Genomic DNA, 26,002 nt, shown 5'->3' with positions numbered 1-26,002 from the left:
GATACCAGAGTGTAATGCAGACGTTATTGAAGAAGAGAGACAGGTGTAGAACAAGGGAGAGAAGTATAGTACGAGACAGGTGTAAACAAGAGACAGGTGTAGCACAAGAGAGAGTGTAGAACAAGATAAGTTTAGCACAGGAGAGACAGTGTAGAACAAGAGAGACAGGTGTAGAACAAGAGAAACATTTGTAAAACAAGAGACTTGTATAACAAGAGTTGTAGGACAAGAGAGACATGTAGAATAAGAGAAACAGTTGTAGAACAAGAGAGATAGTTGTAGAAGAAGAGAGATAGGTGTAGAATAAGAGAAACAGTTGTAGAACAAGAGAGATAGTTGTAGAAGAAGAGAGATAGGTGTAGAATAAGAGAAACATTTGTAGAACAAGAGACAGGTGTAGAACAAGAGACAGGTATACAACAAGAGAGACAGGTATAAAACGAGAGACAGGTGTAGAATAAGAGACAGGTATACAACAAGATGGGTAGGTATAGAACAATAGGGACAGGTGTAGGACAAGAGACAAATGTAGGACAAGAGAGAGAGGCATAGAAGAACCTTTCATTTTGACAACTTTTTCATGCTACATAGATGGCAACATCACAACAAGAACTTGTTGCACTGCAACTCTCTCTTCTTCAACGTGAGTTTGTTGTATTCTTTTGTAAAAACAGACATAACAGGCAGTTTTATTTTTTGAGATGAATACAGATCTTTAACATAGTCTGATCAGCATAGATTTTGTCATGCATGGAGAAGCCCCAAAGTTATACCAAGTACTTTGAGCAGATCTAAGATTATACAAACCTTTACAAATAATTGACAGAATAGTTAAAGTTATATCAAATATTAGATTATATTTTCTCTGGGTTAAATATTAGATTATATCAGATTATAATTTCACTGGCATAGATATATTAAAAACTTCACTGTTATAAACAATCCAGAATTGTTTTCACCTTTGTCATCATAATTTTATTTGCAGTATATTTAGAATAAAAGAAATTGACCTATTTTTTCAGGTTTATAAACTAGCAATGGAGCGGGAGCGAAACAAAAAACTGGCAGAACAGAGTAATTCCACCATACTGCCAGACACGAAGACATTCTCAGAGTTCCACAACGGGATCAGTGAGAGTGGAACCAGCCCGGACAATGAGATCAGTGCATCACCAGAGTGCTTCAGGACACTCCTTAAAAACAAGATGGCTGAGAAACTGGAGGAAATGAGTCGGAAAGGCCTGGGTACTGGTGACAACAAGAAGGTGGTGGAGTCTGCACTCAAGTATCTGATGGAGAACATTCCCAAACTTGCTCTCAATAAAGACAACAAGGAGGTATCCACTGAGATTCTTAGTAGCATTTCTTTCTATCCCCAGTTAAGTGATTTTATAAAGAAGGTAGTTGAAGAACGGTACAACGAAGAACTACAAAGAAGCAAATCCAGATTAAATGGATCGGTTGATATTCATGCTGTAAATGGTTTAAAGGGTGAAAATTGTGACCTTACTATCCCGTCCTACTCTCCCTCGTGTAATGGCCTCGTGAAGGGAGAATCGGAACCAACAGCCACAGATTCTAACCATTCTAGTCAGCCACTGATCTCCTCTTTACCCAGTCCAAACCTTAAAGAAATGATTGCTCAAATGATAGGGCAAAAATTAGGATGTGATCTCCCACTTGGTAAAGAAACAGTATCTGGGAATGGTTCTGGCAGGAAGTTACAGCAGTCCTTGTTATTCTCTTCGCAGGGGGACTCCAATACCAAACTTAATGGAGAGAAACGGGACCCAGCAAAGAAAGGCTCATCCACTTCTTCACCTTCAGGGGGTAAAGGTTCGAGGCCAAAACGAGGGAAGTATAGAAACTATGACCGAGATAATCTTCTGAAAGCAGTCCAAGCTGTACAAAGTGGTGAAATGAGTGTACACCGAGCTGGAAGCTTTTATGGCGTACCACACTCGACCCTCGAATATAAAGTGAAAGAAAGACATCTCACTCGTGGTAAGAATAAGAAGGAACTGAACATATCTTCTGGCTGCTCCTCTCCACTGGATAAAGTTAAGAAAGAAAATACTAGAAATTCAGCAGAGCCTGTAAGGAATCCTGCAGACACTACAAAGACAGCAGACATAATTAGGAACCAAGCAGATACCACCTCAGCTATTGATCTAACAGGAGATGAAAGCTCTAAGAGTGAAGAAAACATTACCATTCGACCTGTCATGAAGAAAGCGCGAGTTGATGGGGATACAACGGCGTATCCAGGTTACCCGCCCCTGTCATCCACCACTCTCTCCTCCACTTCAGTCACCCCATCCCCTATATCATCCACTCCTATTTTAGCCAGTCCATTCAGTCTTTGGAATGGAGCCTCCATGGTCCCACCTTTTCTCTCCACATACCAGCAAGACCCTTTCTATGCATCCCAGATGATTCGGCGGTTCCAAGAGGCGGCGGTGAAGAGTCACGGTAGTGTCAGTTCCCTCTCACCACCCAGTCATGAGCGTTCCATCTCACCTGCACTTAACACTCAGACCAAGGAACCCTCAGTCACCCCCCCCTATCAAGGGAGTGTTCTAGATGCCCTTCTTAGGGGGAAAACAACTCTTACTAATAAGACAACCACCAGTAGCAGCAACAGTAGCAGTAATAGTCCCCTTCCAAGTAGTGACACCTCGTGGCAAGTTTCATCCAGCCTTCTGAGTCTGACCAAAGGCTTGGTGGTGGAGCAGCAGAACCAGCAGAGGGTAGAAGATGCTTCCACACCCCCACTGATACAACCTCAGGGCTTCATGGCCTTCAACACCCTCTACTCCTTCCCCGCTCTGGCAGCTCGTAGCACTTTAGCTGCAGCGCTTCAAAAACGTCCTTCCCCCAGGAATTCCCACAGGGACATTTCCAGCCCAGAAGTTGATATCCTTCCACTGCCATTAGTGAAGGGTGCCGCCCACCACCCCACTCCTGTAGCTGCAGATCAGCCGTGAGACAGTCTACCTAGCAGCACCTGTGCCACCTGCCCACGATTGAGACATATATGACATAGTAATTTAGGATAATAGTTCAATTTCTATTTTTTGTTACTAATATTGCTTTAATCAGTTTGGTAACTAGAAATGGGAATATATGATGATAATCATTATAAACTCGGCTGTGTCAGCTAAGTTCACCATTTCTATATATTTTTCTGATACTTCATATATGATTCCTTTTATTTTTCATGTGTGCTGATCTTGTCGTTGTTGGTTATTTCAGTTGTGAATAACCGACCTTATCTTATTCATAATGAATACAAGTAAATATTCTATTTCTTTAAAATCGTGAGAAAGAGCCATTGACGCTTTTAATGTTACTCATGGTAATTCATGCTTAATTTTATATTTTCTAATCTTTAAAAAAAAAGACAATCTGCCCATATATCAATTATTCCATAAATCGAAGAGAAATTTAGTGGAATTTTTAGATGGAAACTCGATGTGTTGGAAGATTGCCACAATGTATCGAGTTGCCTGGGGTATATCCTGTCAGTGAGACCCATACGGAGGTTTCTGAAGGTCAAGAATGCTCAACATTCTCACAAAATGCTGAATGAATTTGCCTCTGGAAAAGATGCACATGTGTAAGCAATAACAAGTCAGCCATATCAAGGCTCATTCTATGAAGAATTTTTTTTTTTTTTTTGGCCTTTGGAAAATTAATACAAAAATTTCCTCTTAAAAATCTTAAATAGAATTTTTAGTAGAGTAGAATTTTCTTGATCAATCCTTATTGCATCATTTATCAAATATTAATACATAAAAAATTTTCATTACTTATTTTATCATTTATGGATTAAATTAGTAAATGGAAGATTAAGTACAGTATAGTATGTACAGTATTAGATCATTTTATGAAATACTTTATTCTGAACGACATTATCCAAAGTTTTCTCAAGCCATTAAAAATCACTTATAAGTTAAGATCATATAGTATGCTAAAATACCAAGTAAATTACCTAGGAAATATGGTTGAAGTGCATTACATTCTCCTCTTTAGTTACTTGTCTGTAAAATGTCGCAGAAATTTTAAATTACACAAAGGCTTTTCATTCTGAGTTGATTAGCTATAAGGAAGTTATCAGTATATATAAATTTTAATATTACCAATGAGCTGGTAATGGCTGGTTTCCTGGTCTTCCAGAATGTAGTTAGAGCTTGTCTGGTGACTGTCATCACTTGCTGAAACAATGGCAAATTAGTAAAAAATAATAGAATACAAATATAAATTCTTATTTTATGCAGTACAAAATAATGTAGTTTACATGAAATAAAACATTGGTAGTTATAAAAGGAAGTCACTAGTATGCAAATCATTCCAGGTGAACTAATCCTAATGCTTGAAGACTTACTGTTAAGTAGGATTTCTTATGATGTTAACTACATCATATGTACACAGATATCCTATTCATGAGAGAGAGAGAAGCTTGAGATGACATTTCGGTCCTACTTGGATCATTTACAAAGTCACACTGTGACTTTGTAAGTGATCCAAGTTTGATCGAAATGTCATCATGAGTTTCTCTCTCTCCTATGTGAGGGTTTTTTTGTGTATTGTTCCAGTCACAGTACGGTGCCTTTTTGTTCTTTACAATCATATGTGCAATAAGACAGGCAGCTAATGAACAAATTGTACAATTTCAAAAGTGTGACTTTTATTGAACTAACTCAATGATCTTATGTTTTGTGGAGTAACTGAATAGAGATAGTGAAGATACAGCAAGTTAGTTAATTACAGTAGAAATATGAAGGGGTAAGATGTTAATCAGTTTTCTATGGGAGTTTAAGGAAGACTGGAAGAAGAAGAAAAGGGACAGAGTTGGATGGGCTGGTTTTGTTTGACACACTGTATGGCTGTTTTGGTTACATTAGTGAGATCAAAGATTATTTCCACATGATACAATCTTTATACAGAAATGAGGGAGAGGGTGTTTTATTAACAATAGCCCTGAATCGAGCGGCAGATAGGTTACCTTTCGATTGTATCACGTACATTCCAGTCAGATGTTTTGATTGTATCATGTACATTCCAGTCAAGTGGTGGATAGGGGACCTTTTGATTGTATAACGTACACTCCAGTCAAGTGGTTTCAACACTATACATAAATTTATTGTCATTATACGGTACTGTACTTAATCTAGATGACGTGATTATTGCTGAACACACACTGCTCTTTTGAGGTTTTCTGTGGAGATGAATTAATGAGAGAGTAAAATGAGCATTGTGGGAACAACATAGTGCAACCTCTAGTGTGGGGGTAATGGGTGTTAAGCCAGTAGCTACTGGATGTGATAAAGGGTCAGTATTTGGCGATATTGAGATTTATTAGTAACTTAAGCCCATATCAAACAATAGGAAAAAAATATATGAAATTTTATGACATGGTTCGAGGCCAGTTTAGGCTCTAGTTGCTTGCAGACAACCTCGATGATATTGCTCCTACTGTGAGGGCAGACAATATTACTGCTTCTACTGTGAGTGCAGACGATATTGCTGCTTCTACTGTTAGAGCAGACGATATTGCTTCTTATACTGTAAGGGCAGATGATATTGCTGCTTCTGCTGTGAGGGCAGATGATATTGCTGCTCCTGCTGTGAGAGCAGACGATATTGCTCCTTCTACTGTAATGTCAGCATGAAGGTCAACTCGATAGGTCATGACACTTAAGAGTCCCTTTTCTGAACTGCTACAGGAAGATAACCTGTAGTGACGATGAACCACTCAGCAACCAATCAGATCATCTGTTTTGGTTCATAATGTGCCATGGTGATCCGGCTCATTTTAAAAAAAGACGCTTTGGAATCCGGGTTCTCATATTCTGATATGCTTCAAATAGCCTCCAAACCCGTCCATGTAGAAGTATTTAATAGCATAAGAGGTATTTCTATTTTGTCATTATAGTTTCCCAATGGTGATGATATACAGTATATATAATACTGGGGTTTTTTAAGGGCTGAAAAAATTATTCAGACCTGTTCCATTGCTCTAACCTTCGTCTTAATGTAGTAAGCTAGAATATATTACCAACTCGTTGTTTCTCTACAGGGAAGAACATATTTGAATAGACAATAAAAAACAGCATATGAGGTACAATGTAACCATATTAAGTACAATTATGTATAAATGTTGCTATTTTTCCAGTAACATCTCTCAAAAAACAAATCAGACGCATGAAAATCGTTCATAGTGAATGTCATTATGAATATCCTACTGTTTTTTTACTGTCACCATTGTAAGTTTATCCCTGTGAGGTGTACAGTATTAGGTCACCACCAATGTCCAGCCAAATAAATTATAACAGAGCTTTCTAATACAGTTGAGATGATTCATTTATGGCTGTGAATTGTTCTGGCAGTCACTGATGAATTGTCTTGGTAGTGATGGTGGTGTTGGCCTGCCTTGTTAGAGCATATGTTTAGACACTGTCCTTTGTACGCTGCTCATGGCAGTGGTGCACAAGACATACATTGCAGAACAAGTTTTTGTTTGTCTGTATACCAACAAATACTGTTCATTAGAGAGAAAATCTGCAGTTTGTGGTATTTTGTTGAGACGTTTTATTCACCAGGGACTTTATCAGTTGATAGTCTCTGGTGTATGAAACGTTTTCTCAGTAAAATGCCATAACCAACAAAGTGGACAAAACATCTTTTAACAACAAAATGCCATAAACCACCTTGTGTGTCTTATTAGCAGATGAAGTTTGTGTTTAGTGGAACTGGTGTGGTGGTACTGTCCAGGTTGTAAATAAAAGAGAGGTTTGCACTGATCAAGACATTTATTAAGGAAACATTTCCTTAATGTCTTGATCAGCTCGCACGTGTCTTTTACCTACAAGTTTTTGTTGGGAGAATGTTTTGCTCTATGTAGAGCCTTATCATATCTTGACAAAACTCTACAGAAAGCAAAATATTATTCTGATAAGAGCTTCTTCCGAAACGTGTGTCTTGTGTTCCACTGTTGTCAGGAGTACGGTACTGGGATCCAGCTCACGGCAATGCTCATGAACCAGTGATATATCCTGACCTACTTGTACCTACAATCCAATATTCAGTAATATTTTGATTATCCTTAATAGTATATGGAGACTCCAATCTCAGTGTGATACATGGCACCTCTATGTAATGTAAGCAGCTGTTGTCACTGTGGTTAATGGAGGCGGATCCAAATTTTGGCTTCAAACCATGGTACAGGTGGGGTTTGAAGCCATGGCTTCAACTCTGTCTCAGTGTTATTTCCACCCATTACTGATCATTTCCTTTTGTCCCCATTGCCTTGGTATCCAAAGAAGGTGTGCTGGTGTGTGTGTGTCTGGCAGAACACCACGACATAAACAAATATGTTAATACGTATTTAAAAAATGTTGAGTATATAATTTAGGATATTGATTCTAGAGTTTATTATTATTATTATCATCAGACTCTGCTTGTACATATCTGAGACTAATCTAACTTACTATTACAATTAAATTTCATTTCACATTGAAAAATGCATGTAAGTCACTTGTATTCTTCTCTTTTTCTTTCAATACATCGGCGTATCCCACTGAGGTAGGGTGGCCCAAAAGGAAAAACGAAAGTTTCTCCTTTACATTTAGTAATATATACAGGAGAAGGGGTTACTAGCCCCTTACTCCTGGCATTTTAGTCGCCTCTTACAACACGCATGGCTTATGGAGGAAGAATTCTGATCCACTTCCCCATGGAGATAACAGGAAATAAACAAGAACAAGAACTAGTAAGAAAATAGAAGAAAACCCAGAGGGGTGTGTGTGTATATATATATATATATATATATATATTATAGGTAGTAGGTTGGTAGACAGCAACCGCCCAGGGAGGTACTACCGTCCTGCCAAGTGAGTGTAAAACGAAAGCCTGTAATTGTTTTACATGATGGTAGGATTGCTGGTGTCCCTTTTTCTGTCTCATGAACATGCAAGATTTCAGGTACGTCTTGCTACTTCTACTTACACTTAGGTCACACTACACATACATGTACAAGCACATATATACACACCCCTCTGGGTTTTCTTCTATTTTCTTTCTAGTTCTTATTCTTGTTTATTTCCTCTTATCTCCATGGGGAAGTGGAACAGAATTCTTCCTCCGTAAGCCATGCGTGTTGTAAGAGGCAACTAAAATGCCGGGAGCAAGGGGCTAGTAACCTCTTCTCCTGTATATATTACTAAATGTAAAAGGAGAAACTTTCGTTTTTCCTTTTGGGCCACCCCGCCTCGGTGGGATACGGCCGGTGTGTTGAAAGAAAGAAAGATATATATATATGCTTGTACATGTATTTTTAGTGTGACCTAAGTGTAAGAAGAAGTAGCAAGACATACCTGAAATCTTGCATGTTTATGAGACAGAAAAAAGACACCAGCAATCCTACCGTTATGTAAAACAATTGCAGGTTTCTGTTTTACGCTCACTTGGCAGGATGGTAGTACCTCCCTGGGTGGTTGCTGTCTACCAACCTACTACCTAGGACTTGTATTCTTATCTGTTAAATATGTGTTTTTATTAATTATAAAGTCTGATGATATTTTTCACTCCATTTTTTTCACTCATTTCTTCTACAGTTGGTTTACTATTTGTCATTGTTCATTTTTTAAAATCGCCTGTCATGGCTTCTCCTGGAAGACTCGTCTAAAAAAAAAGTTACTTTTTGTATAAATAATTAACCCTTTGAGGGTTTCGGCCGTACTAGTACGGCTTACGACCCAGGGTTTTTGACGTACTAGTACGCCTAAATTCTAGCGCCCTCAAATCTAGTGGGAGAAAGCTGGTAGGCCTACATATGAAAGAAGGGGTCTATGTGGTCAGTGTGCACAGTATAAAAAAAAATCCTGCAGCAGGCAGTGCATAATGAGAAAAAAAAACTTTGACCGTTTTTTTTAATAAAACAGCGACTTTGCACTGTATTTTCGTATGGTATTTATTGTTGTATTCTAGTTTTCTTGGTCTCATTTTATAGAATGGAAGACATATTACAGAAATAGAGATGATTTTGACTGGTTTTACAATGAAAAGTACCTTGAAATTGAGCTCAAAGTAGCAGAAATGTTCAATTTTTACCAAAGTTCAAAAGTAAACAAATCATGCCAAGCGTCCAATACACGTCAACTGGTGAGTCTAATATTCTTTCGCAAGTACGCCAATATTATTTATACCAGTTTTTACACTACTGCAGTAGTCTGCATAACAGTAAATCTTCTATTTTTTGTGAGAATAAAAATTCAAAGTGGAAAGCAAAAGAATGTAGGAGGGGCCTTGAGACGTGACTAATGAACAGAGAAAATGTCATTTTAGTGCCAAGAATGTCTTTCTTGTTTATTCTGGACCCTATTCGGAAATTGGCATTTTTTGAAATTTGTGTGAAATTGGCAAAATTGCTAAATTCTGACCACTGTACTGGATAGTTGAAATTGATAAATGGGTGGTTTCTTGCACTCATTCGATAGAAAAAATGGAGTTCTAGCGAAATATTCATGTTTTTTGTCAACTAGTACAGTGGAATTGGCCGAAAATGGGGCTCAAAGTGGGCAAGATTGCCGATGCATAAACATCGCCGAGACCGCTAACTTCGCGAGAGCATAATTCCGTAAGTTTTCCATCAAATTTCAAACTTTTGGTGTCATTATGATCGGGAAAAGATTCTCTATCTTTTCATAAGAGAAAATTATTTTTTTTTTTTAAATTTGGCCGACCCTGAGAACGAGTCTCGGAGAGGGCCTGTCGACCCTCAAAGGGTTAAAGTGGGACAATGAGTGTAAGTTGTGGATGCAAAGTTCTTCTTCAACTAGTGTGAAAGATACTGCCCTTCAGTGTGCAATACATATAATATTTACAGTAGGTCTCTCTCAATATTTACAGTAGATCTCTCGTAATATTTTCAGTAGATCTCTCGTAATATTTACAGTAGATCTCTTAATATTTACAGTAGATCTCTTAATATTTACAGTAGATCTCTCTTAATATTGCCTACACAGGATAGGCTCGATCCAATCGTTCAAAACTAGGCCTAAATTTTCACATAGACCAGGGCAACAATGCAGTGTGATCAGACACTCTTCTTCTTCTTTCAATGTACCAAGTTTCTCCTTTCAAATTTAGTAATATATACAGGAGAAGGGGTTACTAGCCTCTTGCTCTCGGCATTTCAGTCACCTTTTACAACACGCATGGCTTACGGAGGAAGAATTCTGTTCCACTTCCCCATGGAGATAAGAGGAAATAAACAAGAACAAGAACTAGAAAGAAAATAGCAGAAAACCCAGAGGGGTGTGTATATATATGCTTGTACATCTATGTGTAGTGTGACCTAAGTGTAAGTAGAAGTAGCAAGACGTACCTGAAATCTTGCATGTTTATGAGACAGACAAAAGACACCAGCAATCCTACCATCATGTAAAACAATTACAGGCTTTCGTTTTACACTCACTTGACAGGACGGTAGTACCTCCCTGGGCGGTTGCTGTCTACCAACCTACTACCTAGGTGTGATTAGACACATTTTTATTAAAAAAAGAATCTTTAATCCATGTTACACTTTATTATACAGTGTATCCACATAATATCTGCCTATTGTGTGTCTAACCTCAGTATGAATTAGTTGATTCTTGAAACAATGGTGCAGCATGGAAGGTATTATTGATAGTATTGTAAAAAAAATTATTGGTACAGGCCAAAATTTTTTTTGTAGACTCTTTTTATGACTAGTTAACAATTCTGTAATGAAAATTTGCTTGTGTAAAATCTCTCTAGCATTTCTTGTAAATTCAGTCAGATAAGGTTAGGTTAGGTAAGGTTAGGCAAGGTATGGTTTATCAGGAAGCAGGGTAAGTGTTTCCTGATGTGGGTTTTAGATGACCCACGGCTGGAGCTTTTGGTCATCTGACTGAGGCCTTCCACTGGCTTACCCCTCCACCCCTTTAAGAAAAAGTGTATTTCGAGCTTTCATTTGCATTTACAAAAATGTGCGTTAAATAGAGTCGATCGTTTTGGTAAATAGCCTTCGTTATTATAATCTCTTAATGAATAAATGAGAATTAGGAATAATTATTTGAATAATTTTGTGGATCCTTTAAAGAAAGTGAGGGGAAAGGAGGTATCTGGAGGCTGGTGAAGAGCTTTTGATCCAAGGAATTGGAGATGCCATCCCTCTGGATCAAATCTGATACGTATTAGTAACTCGCATTTTCCAGTTCTTATGATTATTTTTATTATTATTTTAACTCGCTAGCTGTCTCCCACCAAGGCAGGGTAGCCTGAAAAAGAAGAAATGAAAGTTTTTCATTTTACATTTAGTAATGTAAACAGGAGAAGGGGTTACTAGTCCCTTGCTCTCGGCATCTTAGTTGCCTCTTACGACACCCATGGCTTATGGAAGAAGAATTCTTTTCCACTTCCCCATGGAGAATTGTTTGTTATTGTTATTGTGTATCAGCAGATATGTACGAGCAGGTGTATAATTTACTTAGGGTAAATGAGATAGGAGCATTCTGTTTAGAACTGTTCATAATACTACTAGAGATCTGAACACTGTGTTAAATGTTGAGGGGTTTGAACTGTGTTTGCAACGCTAATGTTGAGAATAATGATGTATTACTCTAATAATGTTCAGAATGATGAATTTACTTAATCAGTGTTTGCAACACTGAGGTTCTAACTTATCTTCGGAACACTGGCATTAATAACATTGATGTTAGGAACATTGATGTTCAGAACAATGATATTCAGAACATTGATGTTAAGAACATTGATGTTCAGAACATAGCTACTTGTCCTCATGTTTGAGACTCTTACGTTGATAATATTCAGATCAATGAGGTTCTAATTGTGACATGTAGGAACACTGGGGTTCTAAACCTTTTTTTCAGTGAGTCAAACACCAGTAAGAGAACAGAGGCATTTGTGGATACCAAATAAACTGCCCAAAGGATCCGCCTTCATATATAGGTTCTTCTTGCCATGTTGAGATGCCATACTTCTGTGACAATCTGACAAGGAATTCAACAGGGTACAATGAACTACTCCATAAGTGCAATTATTGTTCCATACTTGTGGGATTGGAACTCTGGAACTCTCTAGAGATTGGACGATGGAGGATACGTTGGTGATGGACTGTTGGTGGTACTTAACTGGTGATTGTCTTATCCAGGCTCTATACTTCGATTACCAAGAGTGTGTTTACTCTGTTGTATCCCAATTTACCTGAACGTAATTTAATGTCAATAATATATGTATTTTGTATATAATGTGTGACAAAGCTACTTAAGGTTCTCTTGACTAGCTTCAATTCGGGTACAAACATTTTCAGGATTTTGTTATTGCCCGAAAACAAGAAATTGCGGAAGTGAGATGAGACAGTAAGGATCTGTAAAGTGTGTTGTGTAGCTTACTTACTGACAACTGTCATCATCCAATCAAAACATTTGTGGCTATCTGTACATCCAGACAGAGCACAGGTTATGTGCCCACCTCTGTATTGTTCAATGAAATCGACCAAATGCATCACTTCCGGAGTACCGTATTTGATGAATGAGAATTGTAGGTATTGTTAAGCCTCCTCCCGTCCCCGTGTGTATAGTTATACGGCTACTGTAGTGTTTTCATGTTGCTTAACATATACGAAAATAATTGGCTGGAATTATGTAGTATCGTTTTATTTTTATGAATTTTTTCATGATCATTTACTGGTCTTTGATTGGCTGGGTCGAGTGATACATCTCCGCTAGCCAATGAGCGGCCACCTGCGGACTGCTCAATGTGTATACGTCTGTCTTTGAAATGAATCTTCATAATTTTAGTCATTAATTGGGTACCTCTTATGGAGGTTATAAAGATACTTAAACCAGTGTTATGTGTGTGTTTGTATATATTGATGTAGGTGTGCAGTGGCTTTGTCTCTGTTACTGTAGAAAAAACCATTTGACATATGAAAATGTTCATGTTACCAGCATCCACACTCTCAAAGTTTTCTTTTTTATAACCCCCCTCCCCCACACCCTCACGTTCCTTAACTACTGTACTGTGCTATTTATGTACAGGATTTGCCATTCAAAATGTTTTAGAAATTATCACTTATTTTCATTATGTAAGTTTTAATTACCAACATTTGTAAAAAAAAAAAAGGTTTGTCAGGGTTTTGTATTAAATCTTTCATTGTCGTAATGCAGTGAATGTGATCTCGTAATGTGTTAATTGTAGGTGAGTGAGTGTTGCGAGAACGAGGGGACAGCACTTGTTCCCATCACATCTGGCCAAATTATTACGTCACATTGCCAAATATGAATCTTCCAGCTTGTCTTTCTATACTACAAGGTATATAGAGTATCATTAAGCATGTATGTATGTTTTCTGTGAAGCGATGGAGCCTTGAGCAGGTGGTTTGGCAGTACTGAGAGTAAAAGTCCATCACTTAACCAGTTTAATATCTTTATTATGCACACCATTCCCATGGTGTGGGTGGAAGTCACACCATACCCATGTTGTGGGTGGTAGTCACACCATACCCATGTTGTGGGTGGTAGTCATGCCATACCCATGGTGTGGGTGGTAGCCACACCATACCCATGGTGTGGGTGGTAGCCACACCATACCCATGGTGTGGGTGGTAGTCATGCCATACCCATGATGTGGGTGGTAGTCACACCATACCCATGGTGTGGGTGGTAGTCATGCCATACCCATGATGTGGGTGGTAGTAACACTATACCCATGGTGTGGGTGGTAGTCAAAAGATTACAGAGGTACATAATGGGTCCAGAGACTGGGCTGCAAAGGTCTAATAACTAAAGTTAACAGTGGTAATGAACTGTTTACATAGTACATTACCATTGTAACTTGTTCAGTTATCAGAACTTTGTAGTCTAACCAGTGAACCACAGATGGTAGAAGAATTCTCAACCCTGATGGTGTAGTGGTAAAGCAATGAGCTGGTAGTATTAAGACAGCCACACCATGAAATGAAGGCTCAATCACTCCACTGAATTGTTACATTCGTTTATTACGAATTTACGAATTTTCAGCATACGTAGGTAAGTAAGCAGTACAGTATAAAAACTAGATCTCAGTATTAATTTACTTAATATGGATGGATATAGGGAAAAAAATGCTCGCTGTTTTGCCAGCTAGCTGGATCTTCGTCCACAAAGTATCTTGTGGTGATGTGTAAAAATACCCAGTACTTCCTGCTATATATTTCAGTTTAGTAATGAGTTAGACACATGCGCAACACTTGAGTATCTTTATTGTTGAAATATTTCGCCACACAGTGGCTTCATCAGTCCTATACAAAGAAGATTGGTGAAGATCAGAAGGAGTTTGAGATAATTAGTCCATGGAATCTATGCAATTAGTTCATCAAGATTGATAAGAATGCAGCATATGCATAAAGAAGGGGATTATATAAGCCCCTTCTTCGCACATACGCTGTATTCTTATCAAGATTGATGGACTGATTACATCGACTCCAGGCTGAGGGACTGATTACCTCAAGCTCCTTCCAAGCATCACTATTCTTCTTTGTAGTAGACTGATGAAGCCACTGGCAAAACTTTTCCATAAAGATACCCAAGTGTTGCACATGTGGCTTATCAACTTGTCTGTTCTCTGAACCATTTATCTGTTTTCAACTTACTAATGTTCCATTCGTTATTTATTTCACACTGAACTACCAAACAAATTGCAAATAGAGATAGGTGGTAAAAATAATTAAATTCTGAATCAATGATATCTTAAAAATAAAATTCTAATATAGTATTTGGAAGTATGAATATGTCTCATGCAGTAAGGTATGATTTCTCAGCATTTGCAAAGATCCAGCCCCACTTGTTTGGAAGACCTGACTCCAACCTTGTGTAATTCAAAGCCTGTGTTATTCTGTATCATTCAACACTGTATAAAACAGTGCCATCAGTGCTACAAGGTATATTCCAATTTTACAAGCAGAGAGTGAGCCACATGGGTTTAACACTATCATGAATGCAAGCCAGCTCAGGATCTTTCACATGTCTGTGCATCATCAGGTGCTATGCAAACGTTGCAAGAGTAGCAACAAATGGAATAAGAGGAAGTTTTCTCGGAGTAAGGTAGCGTGGTGACACCAGCCAGTTCCTCTCAGAGTAAGATAGCATGGTGATGCTGACCACATTAACTCTGAGAAAACTTCCTCTCATTCCACTTGTTGCTACTCTTGCAGCATTTGTATAGCCCCTGATGATGTATGGAGATGTGTGAAAGATCTTGAGCTCTTCCAGATCAACTGCTGTCTTCCAGGTCAGCTGCTGTCTTTCAGGTCAGCTGCTGTCTTTCAGGTCAGCTGCTGTCTTCCAGGTCAGCTGCTGTCTTCCAGGTCAGCTGCTGTCTTCCAGGTCAGCTGCTGTCTTTCAGGTCAGCTGCTGTCTTCCAGGTCAGCTGTTGGCCTCCAGGTCAGCATATTTATTATGTCTTCCAACTCATTTCCCTTTTTTTCTCTTCTATCTCATCTCAGTTTCTTGTGGTTCAGTTATTTAATAACACTGGCATTTTTATCTAATTGTGGTAGCATAACGAAACTGAAATATGTAACAGTATGGGTGTGTAGAGAGGAGCGCCAGTGGGATCATCATCAAAATATATTGTCATCTTTAAGTGTTCACTTTGTACATTTTTTCTAAATTATAGATGGTCACCGCTGGATCTGTGTATGGAAATATAGATTCAGGGAGAATTAGAAAAAATAAAAAGGTCACAATACCGTGGCTGGAATAATTCACCAAAGATCCACACTGAGGAGGGGAACCTCGTGACGACGTTATGGTCATCTTGGACCACTGTTGTGGTCGTCCTAGATCACAGTGTACATTTAGTTTAGTACAGGTACACACAAATACAGTTACACAAATTATCATACAGAGTAAAATATACAAAAAAAAAAAACATGGGAGAGTTGAACGATAGCTCTAGTGCTCTTGTGTTGCAATCAACACATAATCAGGAGCTTGCAGTGTTGCAGAAATGAGTAGGAATTCCAGGTAGCTAGAGTCGTTCCTTTGAACGAACCTACCTGGACTTCCTACTCATTGCTACAACACTGCAAGCTCCTGATGTTGTTGTAATTGCAACACGAGACCCTAGAGCTGCCTTTCAACTCCCCCCCCCCTCTTGGTTGTTTCGCTTGGTCGCGATTATCACATACCAACATACGTATAAATTACCCAGGATAATCCCCCCAAAAAGGTCAAAGTGACTACCACAGACTGAAAAGTCGCTTCAAGGTTCCTTTCCGATGTGCGAATTTTTCGCGAATAAATTCAGGTGTCGTGTTTAGAAAATGTGATTTTTTTCTTACCACTAAATCTTGTCAGTGCATTCTTAGTGAACTTTGGTGTAATATTGGCTCACATTGTAACACCTCTGATAAATATCTCTACTGATGCCTCTATAAACTATATTTTCGTATTACTCGCAATAGAAAATCTTTGATATCTGAATGAGTATTTTCACCTGGACCTGAGTACCTGCTGTTGAACTTTAGACAATTATATTTATCTAAAACTACCTGGTCAGCCATATATCTAGTATTAAATATGTACAAGAATATCATTGGGACAGTAGACTTGTAGATAAAGAAAGTATAATAATTATATTGTATCACTGTGCCAAATTACTAGTTTGTAATATACCGTATTTCCCGGCATATAAGGCGCGCTTCCCTCCCTCCCCTCCGTCTTGGAAAATCAGCCTGCGCCTTATATGCTCAAGGTCAGGGTCAAGGGTAGGCTTTGTGTTACGCTTTAGCGTAAGATAAGAGGGTAATTAGCCCTTGAATATGATTACTAATTTACCATTATGATACTTATGTCGTGTGCCTTATATGCTGGAAAATACGATAATCTGCCATAGCATATCATTGTTTAGGTTATAGATTCACATCAGATTATTTTTCCTATTTATTTATGAAGCCAAGATCGTTTTCCTATGTGTGTGCATTTTGAGGGCTCCAGAGTACCATCTGTTTCCTCTCTTACTTCTTTATTTTGTATTGTTTATTCATTTAAAGTAAGTATTTTTTATTATTTAAAATACTGTGGGATGAAGGACAAGAATGTGTGTTTATAAATGAAGGTTTGAGTACTGGGGAGTGTGAGTGTTGTGAAGGTACAGGTTTGTTGAATGAGAAATTTGTGCAGCACTTGGGTATCTTTATTGAGGAAACTTTAAGCCAGCCAGTGGCTTTTTCAGTCCAATACAAAGAAAAACGGTCGAAGATGAGAAATTTGAGGTAATCAGTCCCTCAGCCTGGAGTCGATATGTTCAGTCCATCAGTCTTGAGAAAAGTACTTTTTCCAGAAGTTACACAAGTGTCTCATTCTTCAGCTTGTAGGATTTCTAAAGCATTTATCACATAAACATTTGTTACAAAGACTTCGCCAACCTTATGACTAATGAAAAAATTAAAAGGATGAGTGCAGATGTACAGTACACAAAAGTACAGTACAGTTAGGGGGCAAAATGAACACAAATGGAGTATAATGCGATCCTTTATTGACTACGTTTCGCCCACATAGTGGGTTTATCAGATCACAAACAGTACTTGGGTAAACAGGTAGGTTCACCAGGACATCCTGGCCCGGGTCTTCTCCATTTGGTGACGCGACCATCCTGGGTAAAGAGTACATGAGTATATATAGTGTGGAGAGTCAGGTAGAGAATGTGGTTTCTGAGTGGAAGTCCAAAGGGGCTAAGGCTAAGCTTAGGGAAGTTGAAGATCAGGATATATGCTGCAACACCAAGTAAGTTAGTCCTTTATACGTGCATGCAGGCGAGTTTCTTGCAACATCAATCATTTGTGAAAATCTGTCCTATAAGCCACTTGTGAGGCTGAGGTACCCACCTCAGAGCTCGGTGTCAACAGAGTTTGCCAGGGTAGGCGACTCACTTGGAGGCAGTCCACACAAATTTTCACACCCAGGATGGTCGCGTCACCAAATGGAGAAGACCCGGGCCAGGACGCAGTTCCTGAGGAATCAATCCATCAGTTACCCAGGGTGTCTCAACCTATGGGGAGTTACCGCCGGGTCACCACATGAAGAAGACCCGGGTTAGGTTATTTTAGTGAACCTACCTGTACCTTTTCACCCTGTTTGTGACTTGATAAAGCCCACTGTGTGGGCATTTGTGTTTATTTTTCCATCTTTTCGGTATTTTATACCTTTTATCTCCACAGTTAGAGGCAGCTCCAGAATTTCTGTAGAGGGACTCAGAGGTGGCAGTCTTGCTGGAAGGGAGGAGGTCTAGGGAACTTAACTTGAATCTTGAGTTATTGCTCTCTTATTTAACTGGGTGTCTTCTCCTTGGTTCCGACAGAGAAGTACAATACACTGAAGTACACAGTACAGTAATATTTCAGAGACAAAAATTTTCCATTTTAATAAGCCCAAGTTTGTATAGATAAGAAGAGCTAGATAGAAATAAATATTACCTTTGTTCCCTCAGCATGTGTATTTTTTTTTTAAGAATGGGGAATAGGATAAACGATTAGAGTGAAGTTTTTAAGAACTGTATATACATTACTAAATGTTGCTGTGATAGGGAATGGTAGAATGGTTGGACGTAGGGATGGTAGAATAAATAGAGGTAGAGATGCTGTAATGGTTTGATGTAGAGATGCTGGAATGGTTTGATGTAGAGATGCTGGAATGGTTTGATGTAGAGATGCTGGAATGGTTTGATGTAGAGATATTGGAATGGTTTGATGTAGAGATATTGGAATGGTTTGATGTAGAGATATTGGAATGGTTTGATGTAGAAATAGTAGAATTTCTTATGTAGCAAGTATGAGGTTACGCCTTAATGTGGGTATAAGAGAGAATACACGCACTGGAGTGTCACAGAGCAAGACTGTCAACAAATTGAGCCATTAATAACTACTCTGTTAGCAGTCACATTTAACTATTGATGACACAGTTGCCTTGGAGTTAGAGTTATGAACACGCAGCAGTAGTTAGCTGAATTTGGTGGCCCCTGTTGGCACTACAGTGATTGCCAGTAGTGTTCTCAATGACTTTTCTGAGTGTCATTTTGATTAATGACTGTGCCTGAGGCGAAATACACATAACCAGTAGGCTGGTTGAGTTGATTTTTTTTATCCGGTCTTACAAGGGATAAATTTATTAATATAGAAGCATACAATAAGAGATAGTAAGAGTCGAGTCTGGTGAAGGGGTGTGTCTTTGTGGGCATTTATGTGATAATAATAATCTTTATTTCTACAAGTACATGATACAACTTATAGAGAGTATAGCTGACATCAGCGACATGTTACTACATAGAAAGCCTGGTTATGCAGAGCATTTCGGGCAAATTAGGTCAATTTTGTCCCCAGGATGTGACCCACACCAGTCAACTAACACCCGGGTACCCATTTTACTGATAGGTAAACAGGGACATAAAGAAACACGGCCCGGTATTTCTTGTGAATATTGAAACATAAAACTTTTAACATTCTGCACCTCCCAGCGTACACCATAGAGATATGATAACATGCAAAATACTCAGATTCAAAATTCATTCCAACATGATACATTGTTTATATAGAAATGAGTGACTGTTGATAATGCGTGTAGAAAGTCCATGGTTATGCAGAACGTTTTGGGCAAGCTGAAGCCTGACTCAGGGAAATGATACTGCAGACAATAATATACGTTTGTAAGTGGGAATCATGCACACCACCACACAGTTGGACAGTTAGACAAATGAGTCATGTGGATGTTGGGAAGTATTTATTCAGCCTCAGGGTAGTTTGGAAGTGAAATGACGAGGTTGTAGTAGTAGTGGAGGGAGGTTTCATGCGTAGTTTTTAAGAGTATGTATGACAGGGCCCCAGAGGATAGGAGTGAGTCTGGCAAGTGGTAGGTTATGGGGTGGAGCCAAGACTCGACCCCTGCAACAACATACTGGTAAATACGTGCGCCCATCCACCCTAGGCCAAGTGTATATCGACAGGTGCTTTTGACCCACGGTGTACCCGGGTATAATGGAGGAATATTTCTTAAGCGGTATAACCCTCTAGGGTTCCTTACCATTGCGTAGTCGATAGGATTTAAACTCAGTAACGCAGCACACCTCCGCCAAACATGACTTGAGACCAAATTCTCATTTTTTTTTTTTTGTGAGAATGGACGTAAGTGAGAACTCAAGACCCGGTGCTGGTGGCCACAGATGTAGAAAATAGGTACTTAATGAGAGACGGCTCAAAAGGCCTTCATCAGTACAACGTTTCGCCTACACGAGATGTTACTTGATAAAGCCCCGTGTTGGTCAAACGTCGTAGCGATGAAGTCTTATTTCTGCTCTACTTGTCATTACTTTAGCTAGAGAAAATATGTGAACGGACACAAGTGGAACTAATGCGACATTGTGGCAATGTTGCGCTCTTCAGGAGCTTTGTCAAGCCGTAACGGCTTGTCAAAACTGTTACGGCATGTCAAAACTCCTGGAAAGCGAAACGTTGCCGCAATAAAATGTCCCATTAGTTGAACTTGTGTCCTTTTACCTAACATATTGTCTGAAATTCAACCAACGTATTACATTTTCTTACATCCGAAGTAATGACAAGTAGAGCAAAAATAATATTTTTATCACTACGACGATTCACCAACAGGCAGTAAAAACATGTGGTCCTCAGATCAAGTCATTGAACATGTGTTAATGTGATTTGTGATATGCTCTAGTCTTGTAGAATAATATAACAGTGTTGTTGTTTTGTGATAGGTGAGCATTTGGCGAGCACCTTCAAGTGTAATACTGTTGAACGATGGATGAGTCTGCCATCCTTCCTACAGTAGTGGGTGTTGTTCCACAACCATTCATTACTGTACCATCCTTGGTACAGTGGTGGGTGTTCCACCACCATTCCTTACTGTACCATCCTTGGTACAGTAATGTTTGTTATTCCAACACCATTCATTACTGTATTAAAATGGTACAGTAGTGAGCATTCAACCAACATTCATTAATGTACCATCAATGGGACAGTAGTGAACATTCAACCATTCATTACTGTACCACCAGTGGTACAGTAGTGAGCATTCAACCATTCATTACTGTACCATCAATGGTACAGTAATGAGTATTCAACTAACATGCATTGCTGTACCATCAGTGGTGCAGTAATGAACATTCAATTAACATGCATTACTGTACCATCAGTGGTGCAGTAATGAGCATTCAACTAACATGCATTACTGTACCATCAGTGGTACAGTAGAGAGCATTCCACCAACATTCATTACTGTACCACCAACGGTACAGTAGTGGTACAGTAAGTGAATGTTGCTGCTGCTACCTTGTGCCCAGGGTCAGGCTGACAACTTCATTGTTTTGAAGATTAAGTGTATTTAAAGGGAAAAATAGTATAGAGTGTATATACCGATATTTGAATGGTTTTTGTCTCGGTCTGGTAGAAATGGCGCAAATTGCCAAACATGGAAATACGCAAACGTTATTTAAAGGTCTTAAATAAAATTCTGATTGTTCCCCTTCTCTTTCTCTCTCTCATTCCTCCATTATCGAGTCTTGATATTTTAATAAGTATCGAAACTTAATTTTTTTTTTTAGATTAATTTCTGAGTAGGTTTACATTCCTGCAAAAGCAGTTTCGATTTTTTTTGGCACTCCGGATAATTGTGTGTTACGATACGAGTGAATCAGGTGATACAAAATTTTGAACTAGAAAGTTTCGGTGATGCTTGAAGGTAACTTGGGTGTGTGTGTGTGGATATGAATGATAACTTCCCAGAATGATTGACGCGGTGAATGTTCTCTCTCTCCTTGTGCAACACTTGCATCAAGATACCCAAGTGTTGCACAGGTCATCGATTTGTCGGTTTTCTGATCCATTTATCTACTGTTCTCTCTTCTCCATTTCAAATCTGACACTTTTCAAGTTTAATCTTTGTTTCTCTATTACCACTTAATTTGGTTTGATCTTGGTTAGATTTTTTTAACCTGTCTTATGTAAATTGTCAGATTTTCCCTCTTTAGAGAAATATTGGAAGTTCCATTATTTTTTTTTATCCCTTTTAAGTTGAACTCTAAAAAAATGATCTTCCTGTTTGTTGATGGTTTTTGGAGGCCCGTTTATTTTTTACCTTTTTTATATACTTCATATGCTATAAACTTAGAATTCCCTTAAAGATTATACAAAAAGGTGGTATAGCCCAATGCTTACTGTGGTACAGTACCACTGTACTTACCTAACATTCCATGTTCCAAAAAAAGGCTTAACGTGAACATTCCTCTCAAACAAAGTGTATACATAATTTGTAATTTATTTATTTTGAAAGTTAGATGTACAGAAACTAGTTTGAGATTAGTTGCAATAATGTATAACTAGGAAGGAGTGCGGTTCCTTATAACTACTGCCTGACCGAGGTCATAACTGTGACTTTGGGTGAACGCTCCAATACACGGTTATGTCCACAATATGCCTTGTAAACGAGTTTGTAATTGTTGTTGATGTGTGGATTCCATCATGTTATACTGTCCCTTATGGGATCACTATGTACTCAACGTATTAAATGCCTTACATAAATGTTACTTAATGTGATTGATACAACATATTGATGTTGTTAATCTAGATGTTGACTATTATTGATGTTTCCCCATTAACTGTGAAACGACAGTAGCCTTTCTGATGGAAAATTGGTCGACTTGCCCAAGTATGGATTTCAGTGTAACTTTTTTTTTTTAAATCGCGGTACGTACTTTTATCTCTGGGAAAAAAAGGACACACTAAGGCTCGTGTCCTTGACGGGTGACTCAGTGTCACACTGCAGTCCGTGTCCTTGACAGGTAGCTCAGTGTCGGCTTTAGTTTCCACTCGAGCATACAAGACATCTGCTTCAGGGATACTAAAATAATAAAAAAAAGAAATGTTTCTCGTGCGCGAGATGGTATGAAAGCTTTTGAAATCTTAGAAATTTCCAAGTGTGCGAAAATTGATAATACTTTCGCCCCTTCCTGACCGCACTACTGAAATCAGGCAAGAAGAAAAAACATCGGCTGATTTCAACAGTTAATGGCTTGTATTCACTGACACGCCTTGTGTTGCTGCCACTTTGGATTCCGCAGAAATTCATGAAAGCTAGTATATTTCTTTTTAAGACGCGAGGCTTGTTTTAGAAAAAAAAATTGTGGTTTTTAATCTATTAGTTTTTTATGTATTGTCGTATATAGGTGTCCTATATTTTATTTATGGTTATATTAGTTTTTTTTTTCTATTTTAAACCAAACGGCAGTAACCCCCACCCCTACCCCCATTGTGTGGAATGTTGTAAATGGCGGGGGTACAGGCGAGGCACAACCTCCGTCCTTCACAAGGGCCATGAAGGGTGACATACCCTTTTTCCCTCGCACCTCGCTAGGGCCTCCTCAACCCTGTGCACCCCCCCTTCCCCACCCCGCAGCACACTCCTGTGCACACGCCCCCAGACTCCTGTGCACATCTCTGTCCATTTACATACCTCGTGTATGCATGATCTCCAGTATGTGCGCACTTCATGTTTTGGAGACGATCCCCGTGCTGCCAGCGCCGGGACGTACATGTCCACAGCGTATTAACGTACATCTTGTGTCTACACGCCATCCGTGTGCATGTTGGAATATTCCTGCCGTACACACACACATACACCTCTCAGTGTAAGCACAGACCCCAAGGTGTGTGCACGGTGTGTACCTGATTGCTTTCTTGCATTACTGTGTGACAGGAGGCTCAGGGTGTACACAATGTCCAAGTTTCCGCACACGCTTTGTGTACGCGGTACAACACTTGTGTGTACCCACAAGCTGTGTGCACACAACCCACTCAAAGCTATTTACGTAAAAGCCAAAATTGTGCACTCAACTGTGTGTGCGTCGCCCTTCAGTTTGTACGAGCAAGCTGTGTATGTATAATCCTCTATGTGCACACAAGACTTATATGTACAACTTTTATTATATGCACACAGCCGTGTTAACATACAATCCCAGGATGTGCACACAGGTCATGTGCACAGGTGTATGTACAACCTGAGTATGTGCTCTCAAGCCAGGTATACGTACAACCCTAGAATGAGTGCACAAGCCATGTATACATACCCCAGTATGTCTACACAAGCCATGTGTACATACAACCCCAGTTTGTGCATGAGTGTGTTGGAAGGAACTGAGCTTATTTTGGACATACCATATGACAGGGTATGATGTATATTTCTATTGTGAATTTGGAAATAAATATTTATTATGTATTACTTGTATATGTTATTCACCTTCAGTACTTCATACAAACGATGTTCACCAAGCGTGCCGAAAACCTAGACCAGGTCCGGAGGTTCGCCATTTTGAAGGGTTTGGAAATTGAACTATAAGGATTGCCACAAAGTTGAACCTGACAGTTTTGGAATAGAGGATCCTGGGAAGTTATAGCCCTTGTGGTTTAGCGCTTCTTTTTTATTATAATAATGGGAAGTTATAATAGGGCTTCGTAAAATATTCGGAGGATTAGACAAAAGTGCCCATATTGAGACAGGAATAGACCAAAGTGAGGGGTATTTTTGCACATATTTTGACAGGAATAGATTAAAGTCAAGGGTACATTCTCAGCTTCGATTACTGTTGCTGTTATCGTTAACCAGCCTGACGGTACTATTATACAGAGGTGTATTAGAATTAATCATTGGGTTTCCACCTTACAAACTAAACTGTTTGTCATACTTGTCGCTCTCAGGCTAGTAGAAATTACGACTTCACACAGTTTAATTGTAAATAACTATCCTCGTTACATGCTTTAAATAGCCCGAGACCTGAATGTAGCATGCGTGTGTATGAAACTAGGCACAGATATACTAAGAAAGGGATTACAATTAAATTTTCGTGGATTCCTCTTCACATAGGCCTCCAGGAGAGTGACAAAGTTGACTAATTAGTTAAACAGTATTTAAATAAAGAGAATACGAGTATGATTTGTATCCCAACAAGTTAACGAAATATTACCAGACAGACACTAACAAACGAGCTTGAAGACAGTAAAACAGTACAGATAGAAACTAGCGGATCCATTGTCCATCATAATGAAATGTGTAAAGTTCAAGATATCTACGGAGAAAGTACCCCTCAAGGAAGGTTCCTTGATGTTGGTGAGGGACTCTTGATTTAGGGAATTGGATCTGTGCTCCAGTTCCCCGAATTAAGCCTGAATGCCTTCCACATCCCCCCCCCCCCAGGCGCTGTATAATCCTCCGGGTTTAGCGCTTCCCCTTGATTATAATAATAATAATAATACGGAGAAAGTAAACAGGTCAGTAGAAAATATATGGTTACTGCTAGACTAAGGCTAGGCTATAAAATCTCTGCAGTACAGTTTGTATGGATGTCACTGACATATAATGAAATATGAACAAAGACAGACCATACACTTGAACATTGCATCTTAGAGTTCAAGCATACAACCTTTCAGTTACACCTCCATGCAAACTTTACAAGATATGGCAAAACACTTCATTATCAATGATATCTAAAATCTTGAGGTTGTATCCACATTTTGCATCGACTAGAATGTCACTAGATGAATGAACGGTTTTTATGGAGAAATCACCTAATTATGACCAATGCCTTTTTTAGTGGTAATAAGATATTTATTTTAGATTTGTGTTCTTTACAACTATATGAAGTAATTGTAAAATATTAAATGACTAATATTTCTTTCTAGTGATGTAACGATGCTCAGTGGGGTCTGACGAAGACCCATTGTGAACTCTCTAATCCCTATTTTCGTGCTGTCGCTCACAGGATGAGTTGCAGGTGCACAGTAAACTAGCCACTCAGGCGACACAGCTAAATTGAGAGGTACAGGTGAGTGGGCATGGGTGGAAGCTAAAACACTGTTGAGTCAGTATAATAATAATATACATCCAATTTATGCACTAAACTGTACGGCCCA

At 38.9% G+C, this 26,002-nt stretch overlaps 1 protein-coding gene across 1 annotated transcript in view; it reads left to right on the top strand.

Moving 5' to 3' along the window:
- Eip93F (Ecdysone-induced protein 93F) overlaps positions 1 to 24,314 on the top strand; it is a 38,547-nt gene extending 14,233 nt beyond the window's left edge. Inside the window, exon 5 of the mRNA XM_053789676.2 lies at positions 1,023 to 24,314. Within this exon, the coding sequence (XP_053645651.2) occupies positions 1,023 to 2,987 (1,965 nt within the window). The 3' untranslated portion in view covers positions 2,988 to 24,314. The remainder of the gene's footprint in view (positions 1 to 1,022) is intronic.
- Positions 24,315 to 26,002: the final 1,688 nt, after the last annotated feature.

The sequence above is a fragment of the Cherax quadricarinatus genome, chromosome 68, assembly GCF_038502225.1.
Source record: "Cherax quadricarinatus isolate ZL_2023a chromosome 68, ASM3850222v1, whole genome shotgun sequence".
In the NCBI taxonomy this organism is placed as follows: Eukaryota; Metazoa; Arthropoda; class Malacostraca; order Decapoda; family Parastacidae; genus Cherax; species Cherax quadricarinatus.
Note: the sequence above shows the minus strand (reverse complement) of the source record. Positions and strands in the feature narration are given on the sequence as shown.